At 38.6% G+C, this 19,039-nt stretch overlaps 1 protein-coding gene and 2 long non-coding RNA genes across 4 annotated transcripts; 2 read left to right on the top strand and 1 right to left on the bottom strand.

Annotated features, from left to right (window-relative positions):
• Window positions 1-71: 71 nt before the first annotated feature.
• LOC112494891 lies at window positions 72-1,587 on the top strand. Its single transcript, XR_003060841.1, has 3 exons — window positions 72-169; window positions 731-990; window positions 1,063-1,587. It is a non-coding gene; the product is annotated as an uncharacterized LOC112494891 (long non-coding RNA).
• Window positions 1,588-1,772: 185 nt separating this feature from the next.
• On the bottom strand, window positions 1,773-19,033 carry LOC107271289. Of its 2 annotated transcripts, XR_003060839.1 has the most exons (8): window positions 13,863-19,033; window positions 13,649-13,768; window positions 12,903-13,009; window positions 9,393-9,520; window positions 9,130-9,303; window positions 7,827-9,004; window positions 3,128-3,321; window positions 1,773-2,961 (listed from the first exon to the last, which is right to left on the bottom strand). It is a non-coding gene; the product is annotated as an uncharacterized LOC107271289 (long non-coding RNA). The 2 variants fall into 2 exon arrangements; XR_003060838.1 differs by having other exon boundaries at window positions 1,773-3,321.
• Window positions 9,180-12,889, top strand: LOC107271288 (dynein assembly factor 1, axonemal homolog). Its single transcript, XM_025088576.1, has 9 exons — window positions 9,180-9,318; window positions 9,383-10,160; window positions 10,220-10,311; window positions 10,371-10,592; window positions 10,672-10,814; window positions 10,883-11,046; window positions 11,116-11,201; window positions 11,259-11,374; window positions 11,443-12,889. The coding sequence occupies exons 1-9, from the start codon at window positions 9,240-9,242 to the stop codon at window positions 12,703-12,705; spliced, it is 2,943 nt and encodes a 980-aa protein (XP_024944344.1). The 5' UTR covers window positions 9,180-9,239; the 3' UTR covers window positions 12,706-12,889.
• Window positions 19,034-19,039: the final 6 nt, after the last annotated feature.

Here is a 19,039-nt window from a genome sequence, read left to right on the forward strand (position 1 = left end):
CGTATCTCCATGTGGGCTGATCTGTTAGCATAATATGAAAACACGTCGTCCGAATATTATGCAGTCGGACGAATGCTGGCGCCGCGCATGAATGGGACAGCTCGGTGTGGAAAAACTGGACAATTTTCAGTCGGTACGTCTGAAAACAAGAGCAAGTATTATCGACATGGTAGGTACGGTGTACACGGCCCGGGTTAATAATGCCGAGGTCATCCACTAGGATGTGGAACGTGTCACTGGGTGTCTTAATCGAAACCAAAGAAACCCTCTCAATGAGTTTTCACACGTTATTGGTGTGCACTGAGTTTTTTATAACGTGGTGAATCTGATTAATGAAAATTAATGGATACGAATTTACCACTAGGATGACCAATTTAGAGCCAACGAATAAATTTCGAATACATACCTGCCTAGCGATAACAGTCCAACCGGATATCTTGACCAATCCTTTAGGAATTCAGACTTCCTGCTGGTCGGCTTATACACGCTGAGGATTCCTACGATAGCACAAACGTCCGTAGCCACTTTTTTCAATAGACCCAGATACGATCGGACTACATCTTCAGTTCCGGAGATGATACCTCAAGATGGACCATGTGTCCCATTCAAAGTGGCCAAGCTCACTGATTAACATCGATCTCCATTTTCATTGAGAAGGCAGTATTTTATAGAGTTTTTAAACGGGACATGAGTATACCTATATATAATTGTGTCAAACGTGTGCTTCCAGGACGTGCGGCACTCATACGGCAAGCCGATGTGTTTTTTTTTAACTACTACCTTGGGACATCACAGCATTGAAGTTCTAACCTAACCTAACCGAACGAAACATTTCTAAGGCCATCGCAACTCGGAATGTCTAGCGTAAACATTTTTTTGGAAAATTCGGTGTGATTGCTGCTGTATGGTCCTGGAAGTCATTAAATGTACTGATAGTCGCTAATACGTATCAGAAAAAGTCCTGGAACTCACCGATCAACAAATTTATATGTATGTATCATTCAGTAGCACCTCAACAATTGTGAACAATGATAATCAGCACTTAATAATGACAATCTTTAGGTGTCCTATGTAAGGTGACCCGATTATTCGAATCGAGTAACCAAACGAAAGAAAAGGGAAGAGATAGAGGGATAAGGGGGAGGATGAGGGGAGGAGAGAGAGAGAGAGAAAGAACAACAAATAAAAAAAAGAAGAAAAAAGGAGTCATCCAAAAAACCCCGATCCGATCCCAATCTATGCTGATGTGGTATTGGAACATAAGCTGGGGTCAATCCATGCATAATGAAATTTCGACTTGCATGTATATTGTTTGATTCCTCTGTGTCTGTGTGTTGCGCGCATCAAGCACTGTGGAACGTTAGGCCAGGTATGCGCGGCCTGAAATGATTTGCTCTTATACGTTTATCATACCTTATCTCTGTGTAAGTGCTCCAGCTTCGCCCCCGAAGAAAGGAGGACACATGCACACGCACTTTTTTTTCTACTAAATTCGGGGCCTCCGAGACTTTTCTACCCGATTCGAATCCGAGATGATTGGTGATTCTTCTCCCCCTCTGGACCCACTAGCCAATGATCAGAACGATTCGACTCGCCCACGTGGCCTCTCAAAACGGCCGAGATCAACGAAAAATAACACGTGAATTTAAAATCACGGAACGATTAACAATTACAGTGTTTATTTTTGAGATATGTAAGACATGTAACTAATGGAACTGAGGGAATATATTTGACAGCTGTCAAGAGGTGCTTCTTATTAATATTGTCAAATTACATGTACGGAATAAAACATGTGACTATTTCGAATAATTGTTATTGACACTTTACTAGGGAAGATTTAGAATTTCGAAGTTTTTCTATACCTTATATGAGTGCGAAAGAGACAGTGATATGTGTATTTAAAGGTGTAAGACAAGGACACACATAATGACAGCTGAATTGAGGCTGGATAATACTTTCCCGTATTCCATATAATTTTATTTGCTCAGCTACAACTTTTAATAGTCACACTTTTTTCATTCTTTTTTACGATTGGGATGCACGGTCGTATATTTCTCTAATAATTTTGTGTAAAAAATCCAAACAATTTTTTTCAATTGGACTCTCAAAGTGACTTTGTACACGTACTTTAGGTATTTTATAGATAATTTTCTGAATCTTTCACCCAGATCATTTTATGTTAATAAATACAAAAGATTGACATTATTTTCGCCTGCACTCAATGAGTCTGACAAAACCTAGTTCACTTCGAATTAAAAAAAAAAATATGTTACAAAACGTTAATAGATCGATTCAATCACAGCTGTCAAATCTGACTGACTACTATCAGCTAAGTCACCGTGCCTACTGCATCTCGAATATTTGTATTGAAAAGTGAAAGCGTCATGGCAACGTGAGCAATTGCACGAAATGCCCAAGTTGCTGTACGTTTGGCTAGAGCTATCGAAAGAGAATGAGGCACGTGCGTAATTGATGCACGGAGAAAGTAATTCTATTAGAACAATAGAACAGTTGCTGGATAATATTTGAAGGATCACTGGCAAAATGTATCACTGACTCGTGTCAATGTGTGTGATAATGCATTAGAAAATAAAACTGAGTGAACGTAACATGAATTGTTTTTTTACGTTCCACGTGTTCTTCCTGCTCGGTCATATTGAATCTGGCCTTTTTTCTTATTCGATTACTCGCAGCAATATTAAGCGTTAGTAATGCGCATGTGCGCGGACATGTGCACAGACGTGGCCCCAGACAATATACGAATCCGATTTGCAAACGCCTCGAGTTTAGTAGGTGACTCCATTATTGCAATTGGTTTCCACGCGTGGTGTGATCCGTTTAAGAGAGCCTCGACATTCACGTGCATAACGTGTGCATTGCAGTTTTTATTGCATACGGACTGTACCGCACTGTAAAATGCCATGCGATGCCAACCAATGCCGAGTTGACGTATGCATTCACCTTTTTATTCAAGGAAAGCGAAATTAATTATTTACAGATGCTTACAAGGCTTCATTTCGATTAGATTGATAATATTTATATTTTAAGGTTATTCAGATTTATCGTTCTATTTTATTTAGATTATTATTCTATCAATAATCTGTATGCATCTAATAAAGATATATACCATTTGACAGGGCGGAACACGTGTTTCCGATCTACACGTGGTCACGTTATTTACTCCAAGCCGTTTGCATTATGACATACACTTCTGTAGATTGCCCTTGGTCTCCCGTAGTTGTAGATCGTTTTTATTCGGCTGAATTCGGATTCGGCATTTTTAATTCGCCCAAGAGTCCACGTAACAAATTGTAAATGATCCTGTAGACAAAATAGATACGTTAGAAAATGTAAAATTTACTGTAATATCATAAGTGTAGCATTGCAGCGAAATATGTAAGGTACAAGCGGAAAGTAAGTATAAGAATGAGAGAAGAGGTTGAAAAAAGAGGAAGTCTGTCAGACCGTGGATATTACCTGTGAATGATGACGCAGTGTGTATCAAGAACGTTAATAAACGTATTTCAGGTTTGCGGCATTAAGTGTGTCCTGACAAATGGCGACAGCCTTCGTTTTCATGGTCAAGGGAAAAATATTGCTAGAGATCATTTAGCCAGGACGGAGCATTACGGATTCAATTCTATTCAAGATCCATGACAGAAAATGGTATAATGTAGTATCATAGGAGGCCACGAGCAGACTCACGAACGTCTGAGAAAAAACAGTTACACGGCCCTGATGTAGTTCCTACACCGGTTTTCAATCGAAGCTCGATATACGTTGTCACGCAATTGCATAAATAAAAAAAATATAACCTTTTCTCTTTCACGGTCTCTGTCGAGCCTTCTACCTTACGTCGTTCTATATAGGTTAGGGTTCTGCAGCTCTGCGAGATCGTATGAATTTTCCGGCGCACTAGCGCACCACCGCGTTCGTTTACGGAACTATTTTAGTAGGAGAACGACCGTCGCCCCCTAGCCAGGAACCTCTGGAACTAAGGGCCAATCATGATTGTATGATTTTTAAATTATGTCACAACGTGGCGTAACGAGATCATACGTTACGAGGGGCGAAAGCGCCTGCATTTGTATATGCAAAAACCCCGATGCCTGATCTCGGTTACCATTTGAGGTCGAAAAATTGTCGCTCATGCGATGTATAATAGATCTAAGGATCTAGGTGTCGATTTTATAAAATATAAGCCAACCGATGTTAGCGTTCCTGAGAGATATATTTATGGGAGATGGGTATATTTATCAAGATAAAAATTGGGAAGGAAAAGTAAATATCAAGGCCATGAAGAAATGAATACTGTTATGCCTCTCTATTATAATATAGCCATTAAGGAACCGTTACCCTGCAAATTCCCTACCTTTCCTATCATAAAACTGTCCTTAATCCCATAAATATACAAACCTTTGTTCCCTGCATTTTTAAAATAGGAATTTCCCAATTACACAAAAAACTCTCCCTTCCTATTCCTCGTTCCCGTTAGACTAAGTTTACCTTGTTAGAAAACATAGCATTTAAGGATAGCATCTAGTCGAGCATTGGTAAGGGAAGGTCCTCTAAAGAATAAAGTAAAAGATTGTCTGTTCTACACTGGTTCTTTAATTAACAAAATCCGTTCGTAAAGTCATAATGGCGGAATCTTGTATGTCGTATTGAATCTATGACGATATAGTTCGCCACGGCATAACACTATGATTGCCGAACGGAGCGACGATACGTTGGACAATTTTATGAGGTTGCTCTGAGCAGTCAAGTTTTCTTACTAACGTTGATCTGCGTCAATTGTCAGGAATAAGGAACACGAGAATAAAGATACAAATGGAGAAACACGTGGCGCCATCGAATTTTCATTCGCGTGGCTATTCTCGCAAACCCGACAAATTCAACGTAAAAGAAATTACCAATGTAAAAGGTGCTACAGATACGAAGATACCGATCAATCGGCCTAAGAATAGCGGTACTTTCTTTTTGCCTGTATGACGTTGGTCGGCGCACGGGAGGCCCCCTGTTTCATGCTCGTTGCGACATACATCTTGTTTTGGCTGGGAACGCGTCTAGTGACGTAATTTGCATGAGGCTGGCCAATAGAAACAAATAGTATCTATGGTCTAGGTGCACGGAGAAAGGATACATTTGAATCGTAGACATTTTTCAAACGACGCACTAAATTTTTTTTTTCTTTTTGGTTTTCCAAACCAAGTATATGTACACTTACACAGTGGACGAGGAAATTCGAAAAATCAACTGCAATAAAAAATGCATTATTGTTATTTCGCCTGTACTAGATCTATTCCAAAGATTTTCACGATGCATTATGAGGCAAAAAAAATGGCGACTGTTTTGTCTTTGACTTGAAGGAAAAAGTAGAGCAATATAGGGAAGCAGAAATATTTGTGGATGCGGCGATATCCTCGTGAGAGAATATATTGTATTTGTAAACCACGGGCTTGATATGTCAAACCGATACGCATGTATATCGGAGCTGATCTCTTTACGGGTGAGTGCGTGAAACGTCGTATTAAAAGGAAAAAAAAAGAAAAAAAAATTCGTGACAAGACGGATACGCGCGACAATTGCAATAGGGATGGAAGAGACTCTGTGTGCCTAATAAAAAAAATTGACGTAGTTAATAATTTTGTTCTGATGGTAATTTTCAAAATTAACATAAGTGCAAAAATGTATAATAAAAAAATTCAAAAGTAAAATACTAAAAATTGTTGTTCACAACTGAAAAGAAAATCGTGTCGGATCGTTAACCTCTGACCGAGAGCTTTACGAAATCGAAATTCCAAGAGCGATGGAGACCATTCCAGAAACGAAAGTCCATTCCGGGTATACGAGTGTCGCGACGCCCAGCATCGTGCTATGTTAATCTTTTTCAGTGGAATCGAAACGGGGCGACCTGGTTTCCGTGCTGATCCAGAATTATCGTAAGAGTATTAAATATTCCTGAGTAATTCGAAAATAATTCAGGGCGGTATTCCAAATCCGCGCGTGTCTCGTAGTAATGTACCGCGCATGCGCAGGCGCCCCTTTGTAGCGACGCCAAGCGGAAAATTTCGTAACCAGTCAAAGACGATTAAATAAAAATTCATCATCAACGACACCAGCGATCAATTTTCAAATTGATTTTGTCCCCACAGCCAGATACTGGACGAGCGGTCTATTCAACATAAAATGTAATGACGGACCAATATACATTGCACCATGCAGTAGCCGAGCGAGTGGTAAACAATAAGAATGAATGTCTAATAGAATGCGCGATTCAATTCAATAAAATGCAGGCTCTTTCTTTCTAAGGGCGAGGTCATAGCTACTCCGTGACACACACCAGTCCCTCGCACGCTGTGAACATGTGGGGAACTGTCAATCGGAGAATACGTCTCGGATGTATGTAGCGTCTAACGCATTGGGCCGATACCAGCGATGCCAATGGTTGTGCCACGCCGGCGCAGGAAGTTAAAATGCTATTTAAATGTATGGAAAACTCGATGCTACAATTTATAGTTAGCTATCGTCCTGGAATCAGTGAAAATATAAACAATAAATGAATCGAAAGTCTCAGGGACGGTATTGATTTTCGATATCAATTATTTATAAATTTTCTCGTGTCTTAACGATATTCACAAACAAGTGCGGATGCGCTCTGCCCTGCGCGCATGCGCATAACCAAACCGACTCGTCGAAGATGCGCGGCAGCGCCATCAGGAAAATCTTTTAAGTAAATTCAAACGATATTTCTTTTATCGCTCAATAGAAACAATCTGGATACTTGATACCATCACGTATATTAAAACGATACAATTTAACTCGTATACATAATTATTTGTCCAGTATATATTTATAAGTTCAAATACACTCTCCTATCACTTTCCCTTATTCTAAGGATACGTTCAGAATTTCATCGAACACGTTTCCCTCTCACTCCATTGCATGCCGGTAAACGAGAACACGATACTCGTACTACTGGCAATCAATTTCGGAATGCATCCTAAGTAGATATACGACTAACCGGTCAGACATATACTACTGCATCGCTAGAGTGAATTTGGCGTATTTTACACGAGGATTCGACCGGCGCTGACATCTGCCGATTATCGATTCAAAGTATATTCAAATGTAATTCCGCCCTCCCGGGTGTCATGCCGACGACGGCACGCGCTGCTCCTACGGCTGTTACGATCCTGAATTCACGAAGAGGCCACCCACAGCAAATTTGCTTTTCAAAGCATCCTCACATCCCGTAGACAGCTATTTGGGAAGATGGCGTGCGCGCCCGTCATCAATTACATAATGTATTCAGATCAAGATCCCCGCCGAGGAGGCCACAGTGAAGCACATTCACGTGTGCGCACCTATTACCAATCCAAGGTGTGGGATCGTTTGGAATTGAGAACCCTCCTTTTCTTTTTTTTTTTTATATCTTTTTTTACGTTAAGTCATCACTAACTTAAATAATCTAGACCAGGTGCTGAACTTGTCTGACTATATATCGGGTTTAACTACTATTCCATACTCATGTTCACATACGTCTAACTATAGATTTCACTGCTATAGTGTAGCTACTTTCACGTGTACGCACACTATGTATGCCACGGGCCCGAGGTCATGGTCACGGATCGTCTCGCGAAATACGAATCTCCCTATCATCACCGATTCTGGACCCGCCCCCCCCCTTTTTTATCTCTTATTTGATAACTGGTACGAGCGATTTTCCTTGATCTCACCAAGAGATACGTGTAACGCTACGTGTGTGTACATATACATCTATATATATATATATATATCGAACTAATTCGAACACCGTTTCTGACCTTTTTCTCGTTCCTTTCCGTTGTCATCTCATTTCCTTTTCATATTATAACCAGATCAGGCGCACCGAGGACGAGGACGAGGACTGCCCCGATTACAGTCATTTTATTCAGATTGAGGTGCAAATTTTGTTAAACTAAAATCGAGAACGTATTCCCTGTATAAATGTGAATACCAATAAATTATATCAAGGCATAACTTAATCCATGTGTTTTTTCAATAATTTATGTATAATGATTGATTAAATAATATCGTAATTAATATTATTATTGTATACTGTGATATATCTAAGAATGATATATATGTATACAGGATAGACAATTTTGTCCACCTGGAATATTTCTGTTAATTGTAATAATTTCAAAAAATATTTCACACAAAACTTGTACGGTATGTAGGACATAATGTGATGTTATTTTTTTTTGCGAGGGTGGGGGTAAAGGAGTTTTCAAGGTCACTTTCACTTTTTTTAAATGGGATGCTACATTTTTTTCGTCTCTATGCGATGACCAGTGTTGAGGCAAACTCAGCAAGCTATTTGACTACTATACCAGAAAATATATAATACAAAGATTGCAGCTTTGCATTTACGCAAATGGTGAACACTTTGAACATCCGATATAATGTAAGTTTACTTTGTCACCAAATTTGAATTTAAATGACATTGACAGTAGCTTACCGAAATCGTCTCAAAACTGGTTATCGCATAGCGACGAAAAAAAAAATGTAGCATCCCATTTAAAAAAGTGAAAATGACCTTGAAAGCTCCTTTATGCCCCCACCCTCGCAAAATATAATAACATCATATTACCATCTATACCGTAAAAGTTTTGTATAAAATATTTTTTGAAATTATTACAAATAACAGAAATATTCCAGGTGGACAAAGTTATTGGTCCACCCTGTATATAACGTTTAGTTCAGACTTTACGGAGGGTACTGCGAGTCGACGATAGTGAGGTTATAGTGTAAGATGAAAGAATGACTTTCGTATACGCATGCGCGTACTCAAAGATGCGCGTCGTTCTTGAGCGATACTCTTGAATTATGTTGATAACATTCATTCAGTAAAGCTGCATGACGAATGGAAACTCAGCCTCGTGGAAATCGTGCGGAATAAGTAAAATGGTGGATTGACAGCAAGCCAATGCTATGACTGGCAGTAGTGGTAGACGGTCGTCTGGAAAAAAAAAAGAAAAAGTAATGAGAGAAGATTTTCAATCTGATCGATCAAACGGTCTGACCGACGTCCGTTGCTATGACGAGTAGTCTAGGCGACGTCGTGACGTAATTTCCTATACCCACCTGAGTCGCTTATGCAAGTTTACGATAGGCAACTGTTATTTTTGAAATATCAACGCCGTTCTGGCATTCGTAACTGATTTTCTTCTGGTGTCAGCTGACATTTATTTATTATGGACCAATTGGATCATCTTCAGGAAGCATCCGATGGAGAGGCTGATGGACGTCGGGATTCATCTGAAGGGAATAACGGTACGACTGTTATTTGGATGAATAATAAAAATTACTTTTTCTCTTTAATTTTTTATGGTTATAGAAATATTTACCGAAGATCCGGATACTGTGATGGATTCGATGACTCAGGAATGTTTAAATTCAGCATCCCTGGTGGAGCACGGGTATTCATCTACGCTGAATCTTCCAAGCCGGATCGATAATACGCTGGATCTATCTTCTGAAATTGATCGAGAGAGGATGATTATTGATCGTGATAAGGAGAATTTTGATAATCCCTACGTGACGTTTGGGGAAACTGAAAAACTCTTGCAAGATCAGGAGGGGTTAATGAGTGATCATGATTATGATTCTGGGACTGTATTTACTCAGACCGATCAGATCATCTATGATCAAGAAGATGCTGAATCTGATCTCCAGGAGTTGCCATCTGTACAGGAGATGGAGATGCCTTTGAGTAGGGAGGAGATAACCAGTTCTATTCGTGATACGGAACGAAAATTGAGAAAACGGAAAGACGAGATTGAAAAACAGGAATTAGGAAGTATCGATCATAGTGATCGAGATCCTGGTCATGATCGTAAACAACCTGATGATCTATCGATGCAAGAGGAAGCGGTATCGTGTCAAGATCACCTTCCTGATAAAACAGAGTTCTTGGATCATCCAATGGATCATAACAATGATACATCGATCGATGGATCGGATCGCGAGAAAGATCGGACGATCATTCAAATCGAAAATCGGATCAATGAAGATTCTGAGATTGATACATTGTTTGAAGATCTTAAACGGAATGAGGAACGTGTTTATATAAAAGGAAAGATTTATGAATTTGATGAAAAAAAACATGGAGTTAGGTAAGATGTCAATTTATCCTTTTTTTTTTCAAATTATATACATTTTTTCATTTTCAAAGAATGACCGAGAAACTTATTAAAAAACAATGCAAGGACAACAAGTTGTATCAGACGCCGTATTTGAATGACGTTTTGTATTTGCATTATAAAGGTATGTTCGACTTTTTTTAATTTCAATGTATATGCAAAATTTTATATTTTGTATTGTAGGTTTCTCTTTTATTGAAAATTTGGAAAAATACACGGGCTTGAAGACCTTGTGGCTGGAAAGTAATGGGATTCGAGAAATTTCCAATTTGGAAAATCAAACGGAACTCAAATGTCTGTATCTGCATCACAATTTGATTGGTAAAATTGAAAATTTGGAATGTCTAGTCAAATTGGATACTTTGAATCTCTCGCACAACTCTATACGAAAAATCGAAAATCTTGGTAAAATTTTATCTTTACTGAAACTATCTATATTGGCTGTTTTGACATAATTAATCAAAAATTGTCAATTGTCTTTTAGACAGTCTCAAGTACCTAAACAGTCTTTATCTTTCTCATAACTATCTGCGAGATACGGAAGATCTGGAGCATCTTCGAAATTTGGATAATTTATCGATTTTGGATTTGTCGCACAATAGAATCGAAACGATCGATTTGATAGACGTGAGTATTTTTGAGTTTCTGGATGCTTCGCTTTAATGTTTATTCAATTTTTCATATACTGAAAATAGATTTTGGGCGAAATGAAGTCGTTGCGAGTTCTTACACTCACCGGAAATCCTGTGATTAAATCGACAAAGATGTACCGGAAGTCACTTACACTCAAATGCAAAAATCTTCAGTATTTAGACGAGCGTCCGGTATTTCCACGAGATCGTGCATGTGCAGAAGCTTGGTATACCAGTAAAAATTTGAAAAAAAAAATGTTTTAAAAAATTCGAAATTAAAACAAAATAAATTCTAGGATGAGAGGAGGAATCGAGGAAGAAGCAGCCGAGAGACAAAGATGGATAATGGCTGAACAGAAAAAAATAAACGACAGCGTGGCTGGTGAGTTCTTTCAAAATGGGATATAGACCTTTTCAAAATAATTTGTTCATTTTAAAGCTCTTATCAATAAACGCAAGCGCTTTCAAGCTGTGGCTAATCTTGAACAAATCCAAAAGGATCAAAAAGAAAATGAAGAAGCTGTGAAAAAATGTACAGATAGAAATTTGGATTTGGTAAGAAAAACTATTATAATTTTGACAAAAAAAAAACATAAGGTCATGCAATATTTTTATTTCCAAAGTTGAAGCTCGATAGTAAAAAATCATCAATATCAAAATCATCTGACGATGAGGACGATGACGAAGAAGAGGACGCGAAAGATGAAAAAAATGAACTCGAAAATCCTCTGATAGATTTTCAAAATTATCCCTCAACTAATCCCGATGGGAATATACAAGAACTTTTGTTACCCTGGAAAGCTGAAGTTACTGAGAAAAATGGATCTTCGCGACTTATTGAAGAAATTTCAGAAGTAACAGAATATATAGCGGGTGACGCAGAAAGAAAGAGACTAGGAAAACGAATTTTGGAAAATCGAGATAGTCTCGACGATCCTCCCGGTGGATATATACGTGGCAGAGAATTGGCATCTTATAACAAAGTCATTAATGAGATTAATAAGAACAGTGAGAAAATAATTACTCCAAGAAAATGGAAGGGAACTGCTGACTCTGATGCAAATCCAATAAATTCCGTTCAGATGACTTTTTCTGGCGACACAAGTGATTTGAATGACCCTGTAGAAAGTGCTGAGTGCACTGTAACGGAAATCCTAAAAAATTCTGCAGATGAAATTAACAAAGATGCCGATCAAACTGGTGATAAAAAGATGAATCTAAAAATAGAGAAGAATTCAAAAATAAATAAAAACGCAATATCTAGTCAAATAAGTAGTATCCGGTCAGACATGAAAGAATTTTGTCTTTCCATGGATAAATTTACAGAAGAAAATTCGATAATATACGAGAATGGTGAAGTGCGCGAATTTTGGAATTCCACAAAAATGGACGAATGTATCCCGCTTGCTGAAATCAAGCCACAAGTTAAAGATAAAGAATGCACCTCGATAAATAATAACGAAAACTTATCATCAAGTCCTGATATCGAGGGTTTGATAAGAAATATGAATTCCCTAACTTTAGATATGTCGATTGATTCGCCAGAATCCTCAATAAAGATAACGGAGAATGACGAGGAATTTCAAATTTTCAAAAAAGAACCGACACTCACGAATGAGCCAGTACAAGAAATAAAAGAAAGGAAAGAACTTTCAAACAATTCTACTGATATTTTGGAAAACTGCAAGAAGCACTTAAAGAAAGAGGCCAATAAATTTACAATGAGAAAGTCACCCCTAATTGAAGATTACGTCAGCACTCTCATAAAAGCAACTGAGGCAGCACCTAACGAAGCTGCTGATAAGATTTCGGAAAAGTGTCAAGTGACAGTAAGAAAAGTGACAAAAACACTGGAAATGCAAGTGGCCGAGCACGACGCAACGTAGAGTTGAATATTAATAGTTCTAATAAAATAGATTTCTGTTATCACTTGCAGTTAACAGTGATACCTTAGGAGTGATTAATTCAATTGACAACAGAAATGTATTTTTTCCATAGGCTAAGTGCTTGAATAAATGCGAAATGTTTATATTGCACAAATAAAAGATAATCATCGCAGCAAAAAGAATTCGTACACACTTACCATTAATCGCAGAATGAAACAACAAATGCTCGGGGGTTGCTTGTAATATCCAGACAGCACTGAAATATTTGGGAAACACCTCAGCAAAACGTTGACACGTCCGTTTACTATTATGTACAATAATGTATATCAATAATATTTTTACTTCATGTATTGCAACTATTCTTGTTTCATATTCAATATTTCGTAACAAAAGTAATGACAACACAATCTCTTTTCTAACTGTCACTGTCAAATGTAATCACTGTATGTAACCCGTACAAATTTCAGAATCGATTTGCGCGCGATCTAGTGACTAGCTGTGGAACACGGATCAAAATGTGCTAAAACGCACTCATATGGTACCATAACGGTAGGTAACTCTAGTTATTTCTTTGGGTAAAACAGTTTTCTGGCAATGTCTTCAACTGAATACAGAATGGATATACCCGTGTATTATTTGCCTCGCGATTCTGACTTGTAGAATATATATCTACATATAGCATTTCATTGGGTAACGTCTGTTTCGTAGGTGTCGTTGATTCGCGTGACACCATATCCCATAAGATTCAGTCCTATTTATTACCTCTTCAGTCACCGGTAATGCTATCTTACCTAAAGGTTAAACCGGTGGAGCTCTCTTACGGCCGACTGACAAACCCGTGCAGATGGACAATTTCAATTTAGAGACATACAGAGCCAATGTATATTGTTCTTGAAAGCTGAAGGCTAAAGGATATGGCAAAGATAGATATACTAAACAATACCTTCAATCATCGAAATGGTGTGGAACTCTTTTCTAAGTTGCAAAATGGATTGACTGCCCCATTCCTGTTTCGGATTCGTTTCGGTCACAAAACCTCTTGAACATGGTAGTTTTTGTTAAGCTAAAAGTAAACGAACCTCATCAATATTTTATTGAGCAGAATGAAAAAATTTACTAAAATACTTAAACTGTAACATGAATGTTACGGTACTTACTTGCAACCAGACCCTGTGAGTTGGCAGAGTGACGGATGTACGGCGTGTATTACTGCACGCTATCACTGTGTTTGAGTCGGTGTCTCGTACCTGCTGAACTCGTACAACATAGCAAACTGATAGGGCTTTGTCCTAAATTATTCCCTGGTGATTAAAACCGATCGTATGACTAATGGAGGCTGGAAGCCATTTTTAATTGTAAAATTCATCTAACCGACAATACAACAGACAAACAAATACCAACTATCCCGTGGTGTTCCACGGACTGACTACCGTTGTCTATAGCAGACGACAAATCACGGCAGAAACATCACGCCTTCTTTTTCTTTGAAAATTAATGAACGCGTTACCCAACAAATTTTAAACAATTTCTTTCATCATCATAGTCCAAAACTCGGTTTCAAATAAGTTTTGTAAACATATCTATTAAAAGAAATCTTATGAATAATATATTCGTGCATAAGTCCTTATGTTATTCTGCATGTACGAAGTCGCCAGAATAGGCCACAAGCGGCGCTGACTACTTCAAATACGTAGCCAATAAGGGTCGGCATTCTACTACATACACTTTATTTTTTTCCACACTCACATCAAGTATAAGTATAATCAATAATCAATAATTAATAAATGGTAATAATAATAATAATACGTAATCCGTAATGAATAATAATTGGTTTCTTCGTCACCGTATTTTCTTCTCTTTTTTAATCCTCTTTTTCTATTCTCCCATTTTTCTTTTTTTTTTGCAAAACAATAGTTTTCCTCTCTAACTCTTTCTTTTATTTTTTATTTCGTGCTCTCCTCTCTTTCTTATCTCATCTTGTCCCCACCCTTTGTATATTTCCCGTTTGCATCTCGCGTGATAAGATTTCGTAATAAGCCCCACGGGGACGTGTATCCCCATTCTTGTATTTTTTCTTTATCTAGCAAAAAAACGAAGAGGGCGCCACGCGCCGTTACAAGAACTACATCTTCCTGCCTTAAGAGCTCGACCTATGAACCCTTAGAGAATCTATATCGCTCTTATCAAACATCATGCCGCTCGCACGCTCTTGGAATTATTAAAGAAACGTACACAATTACGTCATGTTCCTCGGTGTTGCTATAATTATATTAATAGATTTATAAATGTTGCTTGTTTCTCTCTTTCTCTTCTTTCCTCTTCTATTTTTGTATCTATCTCCATTCACAACCCTTTATTTTCACTCGGATTTTCAAATTTCCCTTTTTTGTCTCAACTTTGGTACCTCTCTCTTTTTTTCTTATATTCTTTTCTATACCTCATTCGTTACTCCCCCCTGCACTCTCTCACTCTCACTCTCTCTCTCTCTCTCTGCGTCACTCTTTCAACACCCTCACGCACTCTGTTTCTCTCCTCTAGTGCGCGTGTGTATTTTCCCTTTGTTTCACCTCCCTTGCTCTTGAATTCCTCTTCTTCCTTCCGTCTCATTTATATCCGCCATTTCCGCTCGATCTTATTTGCTCCCTAATTGTGTAATTTGTGTAATTTATTCATTTGGGCGACCAAACGCGAATCGCACGCCGAGCGGAAATCCTTGCAGCCGTTCGCTTTTCCCGTTTCTCAAGCAAGGGGGTGACGCCATTTTCTCTCGGTCTTGATAAATGGAGTAGAAATAAACTAGCAATCGAAATCGGAAATCGATACTCTCTAAGATGTCTTTGTTCTTACTTTTTTTTATATCTTTGGTCAATACTTTGTCATCCTTCTGAAAATCCACCGAATTCCATGCAAAAAAATGGGAAATGCGAGAAACCACACCGATTCAGCCATCTGGTGGTCGCGACTGACGGCTACGTGCGATTCCCGTAACGTGAATTAGGTTATGTTAAGTTTCTTATGTTTGTTCTTTCTTCTCGCCACCTCTTTATCGCACTTGTGTCCCCGTTATTCGATATTTACCGTACTTTTAATTATAAGTAATAATTATTATTATTTAATGCATTACATCCGTATATTAACGTTATCCATTATATTTACGGTATAGAGAATTCTTATCCATTTTTATATTAAAGAGTTTTTAAAAATGGGAAGTTGTCGCACGCGAGTCCCGGCTATTCTCACCAGCGGCGCGTCGATCGCGAGCGTCACCAATTACGGTATATATATTTATATATATATTATATATGTACGTATCGTATAATACTAATCATAATAACCTTATTTCACTCGCATGCCCATTTATTGTTTTTTGTTGTTTCTTCATTTTTTAAAATTCTTTTCCGATTCGAACTTCACCTCACACGCATCCACATGACACACATACCTAATACTCTCGCACGCACACATTTTTTAATTTCACAGAATACACGCTCGCATGACTCTTTTTCAATTTTCTTGATTTTTTGTTTTTCGTGTTTCAAATTCCGCCACTAACATCCGACTAGACGAATCGACAGGACCGCACGGGAAAATCGTCGGGACTCCTTAAAAAGTATTTTAGGGACATTTAAAAAACAAGTACCTATAGGTATAATTGTGTTGTTTCTCATGGATCTTACTTGTTCTCTCTTCCCATTACCTTTATTACCCTCTTGTTACACATAAAGGCGGACATCGCGCTTTCGAATTCGTCGTGCCGTTATGTTTTCTTTTTTTTTTCTTTTTTTTCCTTTTATATAGAAAAACAAGGCTTAGATACAAAGGAATTAGAAGCAATATAGAACAGCGACAATAGTGGCTGACATTAGATCGAAATGATGAAATTGTGCTATTCGCTATCGCGCATGCGCACTCTCGCGTCTCGTACAGTAAAACAGGAAACCACGTGGCCGTTCTCGACCGTTTCAAAACTATCAGACAGGACGAGGATTGAACATGGCGGTGGTTTCGTTTGAACACCATTTCGTGAACGCGTCACTACGTGTCGCTGGCGGCAACGCGCATGCGCGATACACAATGGGCGATAAGGGACATCGAAACGGCCGTAAACGCAGATACAGCTCGACGCCAAGTTCCCTACTTGGCCGTTTGTGGCTCTGCTGAGCGATTTAAATAAAAATGATTAATCGAATAAATCGTTTGGCAGCAACGGGACGAGAATCGAATGGCGAACGTCGCCGGTTGCTCATACATCATAGGATTCGTGACAAAGCGAAGGACCCTTATAGCCAACAGTCGAATTAGTGACTGAATACAAAACAATTCTATCCGATATAATGGAAAAGCCATCAGGGGATACTCATCGCGGCCATCTTTCCACTTTTTTCTTCTTCTTTGTATACGAGGTCATAATTGGGAGCAGTACTGGAGACACGATGAGAATCGCGAAGAAACATAGACGCGATCATGGAACTAATTCTATTTCGCAAACCGCCAATGGTGGAACCTTGAGTCCATTTTATTTTTCAAAAAAAAAAAAAAAAGGAAAAAGGAAAAATAACAAAGAATCGAGAAGAGAAAAGGAATGAACTCTAAAAAAAAGTCTATACCTTTAATAATACATTTCTCGATCTTGTCATGCTCCTTTTTCCTTATTCTAAATCAATAATAGATTCGGCCACCGGAAGTTGCCTTAAGCCTCGATCCATCGCTCGCGTCACAGAACGAGCTCGTGCACTTCCGCTTTTCTCGCTTGCACTCTTATATTTTCTTTCTCTCTTTAAGTTTAACGTCACTAAAGTACGCAGCTCCAATGTGTCTTCTCTCTTGTGTAACTCCCCTCCTCTTTTCTCTCATCCGTTTGTTTATTCCCTCTTCCTCTGCTTCCTTTCATTCCTGACGTCACTCCCTCCGTTTCCGCTTTCCAAGGCTGCGCATGCGCGATAAACAATTAGCGTGCGATTATATCGTCTCCCCCCTAATCATTTATTATACACACACGCACACGCAACGTACTACAGCCGCGCACGCAGGCACACCTAACACGTGTATATATACTCGTTTTACCTAAAATGGCCGCACAACGTAGAGAGAATATTTTTCAAATATTCTAAACAAAAAAAAACGCGCGCGATTCAAAAATCTACCTTCCCATTCACCTTAGTCGAATTCGTGTGAGTCTTCGCGTGCACTCTCGTCCGTACGTACACGATTGTTTTTCTTCGTTTAGTATCTCCCAACCACCCCTCCCCTTCCCTCACTCACCATATTCCGTTAATTAGTTCAGGTTAATAACTCTTAATGTAGAGGCAGTATTTCTGATGGATTTCATGGGCTGTCCATCAAATCGTGTCACGGATTGCTTTTACACAGTTCCCCGTGACTTTTTAAACATTTTTCAATAGGATTTTTCATTTCGTAAACACACCCCTCTTCTCTCTTGGATCCTCTAGTTCCTGTATCCTCTGGCTATTCTCCCTCTGACTCATTATCCCACTCACGTATCCTTGCGTGCATGACAGATTGCAGATACCCGTACAAAATATATTCAAAATTCACACGAACGTATAACCACGCGTTGTCTTGATGTAAAGTCCAAAAATTTTTCACGAAATTATATCCGATCTTGCACGATGCCTCGAGTTAGGAATTGAAAGAAAGATGAAAATAGCCAAACTCCAAGAAACGGGAACGTCTTGTTGCTTTGTCGAAGGTTGGTTTTACATAAGATTTTTCAAAATCGTCTTTTTTTCCACTTCTTATTTTTTTTCATTAACTATCATTTGTTCACTTTATACTCTACGATTTACGATTCTTGATGATATCAGGGTTCCCTGCGTGCTCTTTTTTTTTTTGAATCGTGTTCCCTCTTATCAGCTCTATAGATTTTTCTCTTTTAAGTTCTTTTTTTCGGTTTACCTTATTATCCCGAAATTCTTCCACTTTCAAGCAAACATACACACGCATACGTCGTTCGCATACATTATCTCATTGCTGACCGGTTATCTTAACTATCTACATGCTCGAGATGGATGGTGATGAGATGATCGTATTATCTCAATCACTTTCAAAAGTCACTCTTACTCGGCATTCGTTTCTCTCGAACAAATCGGGATATCGAAAAAGTGGCAAAAAGAAATTACAGACGAGAACTCTCATAAGACGCCAACGTTAAGAACGAGCCTTTGCCTAAGTTCCCGTCGGAGCGCCCTCTTGTGCCCTACGCTAAATGACTAGAGACACGAATCATTTGAATATTCGTATATTTTCTTTCGATTGTTTCTTTATTGTATCCACTAAATTTCTTTGGATCATCAACGCCCCCCCCCCCCCCCCC

This window comes from Cephus cinctus, unplaced genomic scaffold (genome assembly GCF_000341935.2).
Source record: "Cephus cinctus unplaced genomic scaffold, Ccin1 Ccin1_scaffold0935, whole genome shotgun sequence".
NCBI lineage: Eukaryota > Metazoa > Arthropoda > Insecta > Hymenoptera > Cephidae > Cephus > Cephus cinctus.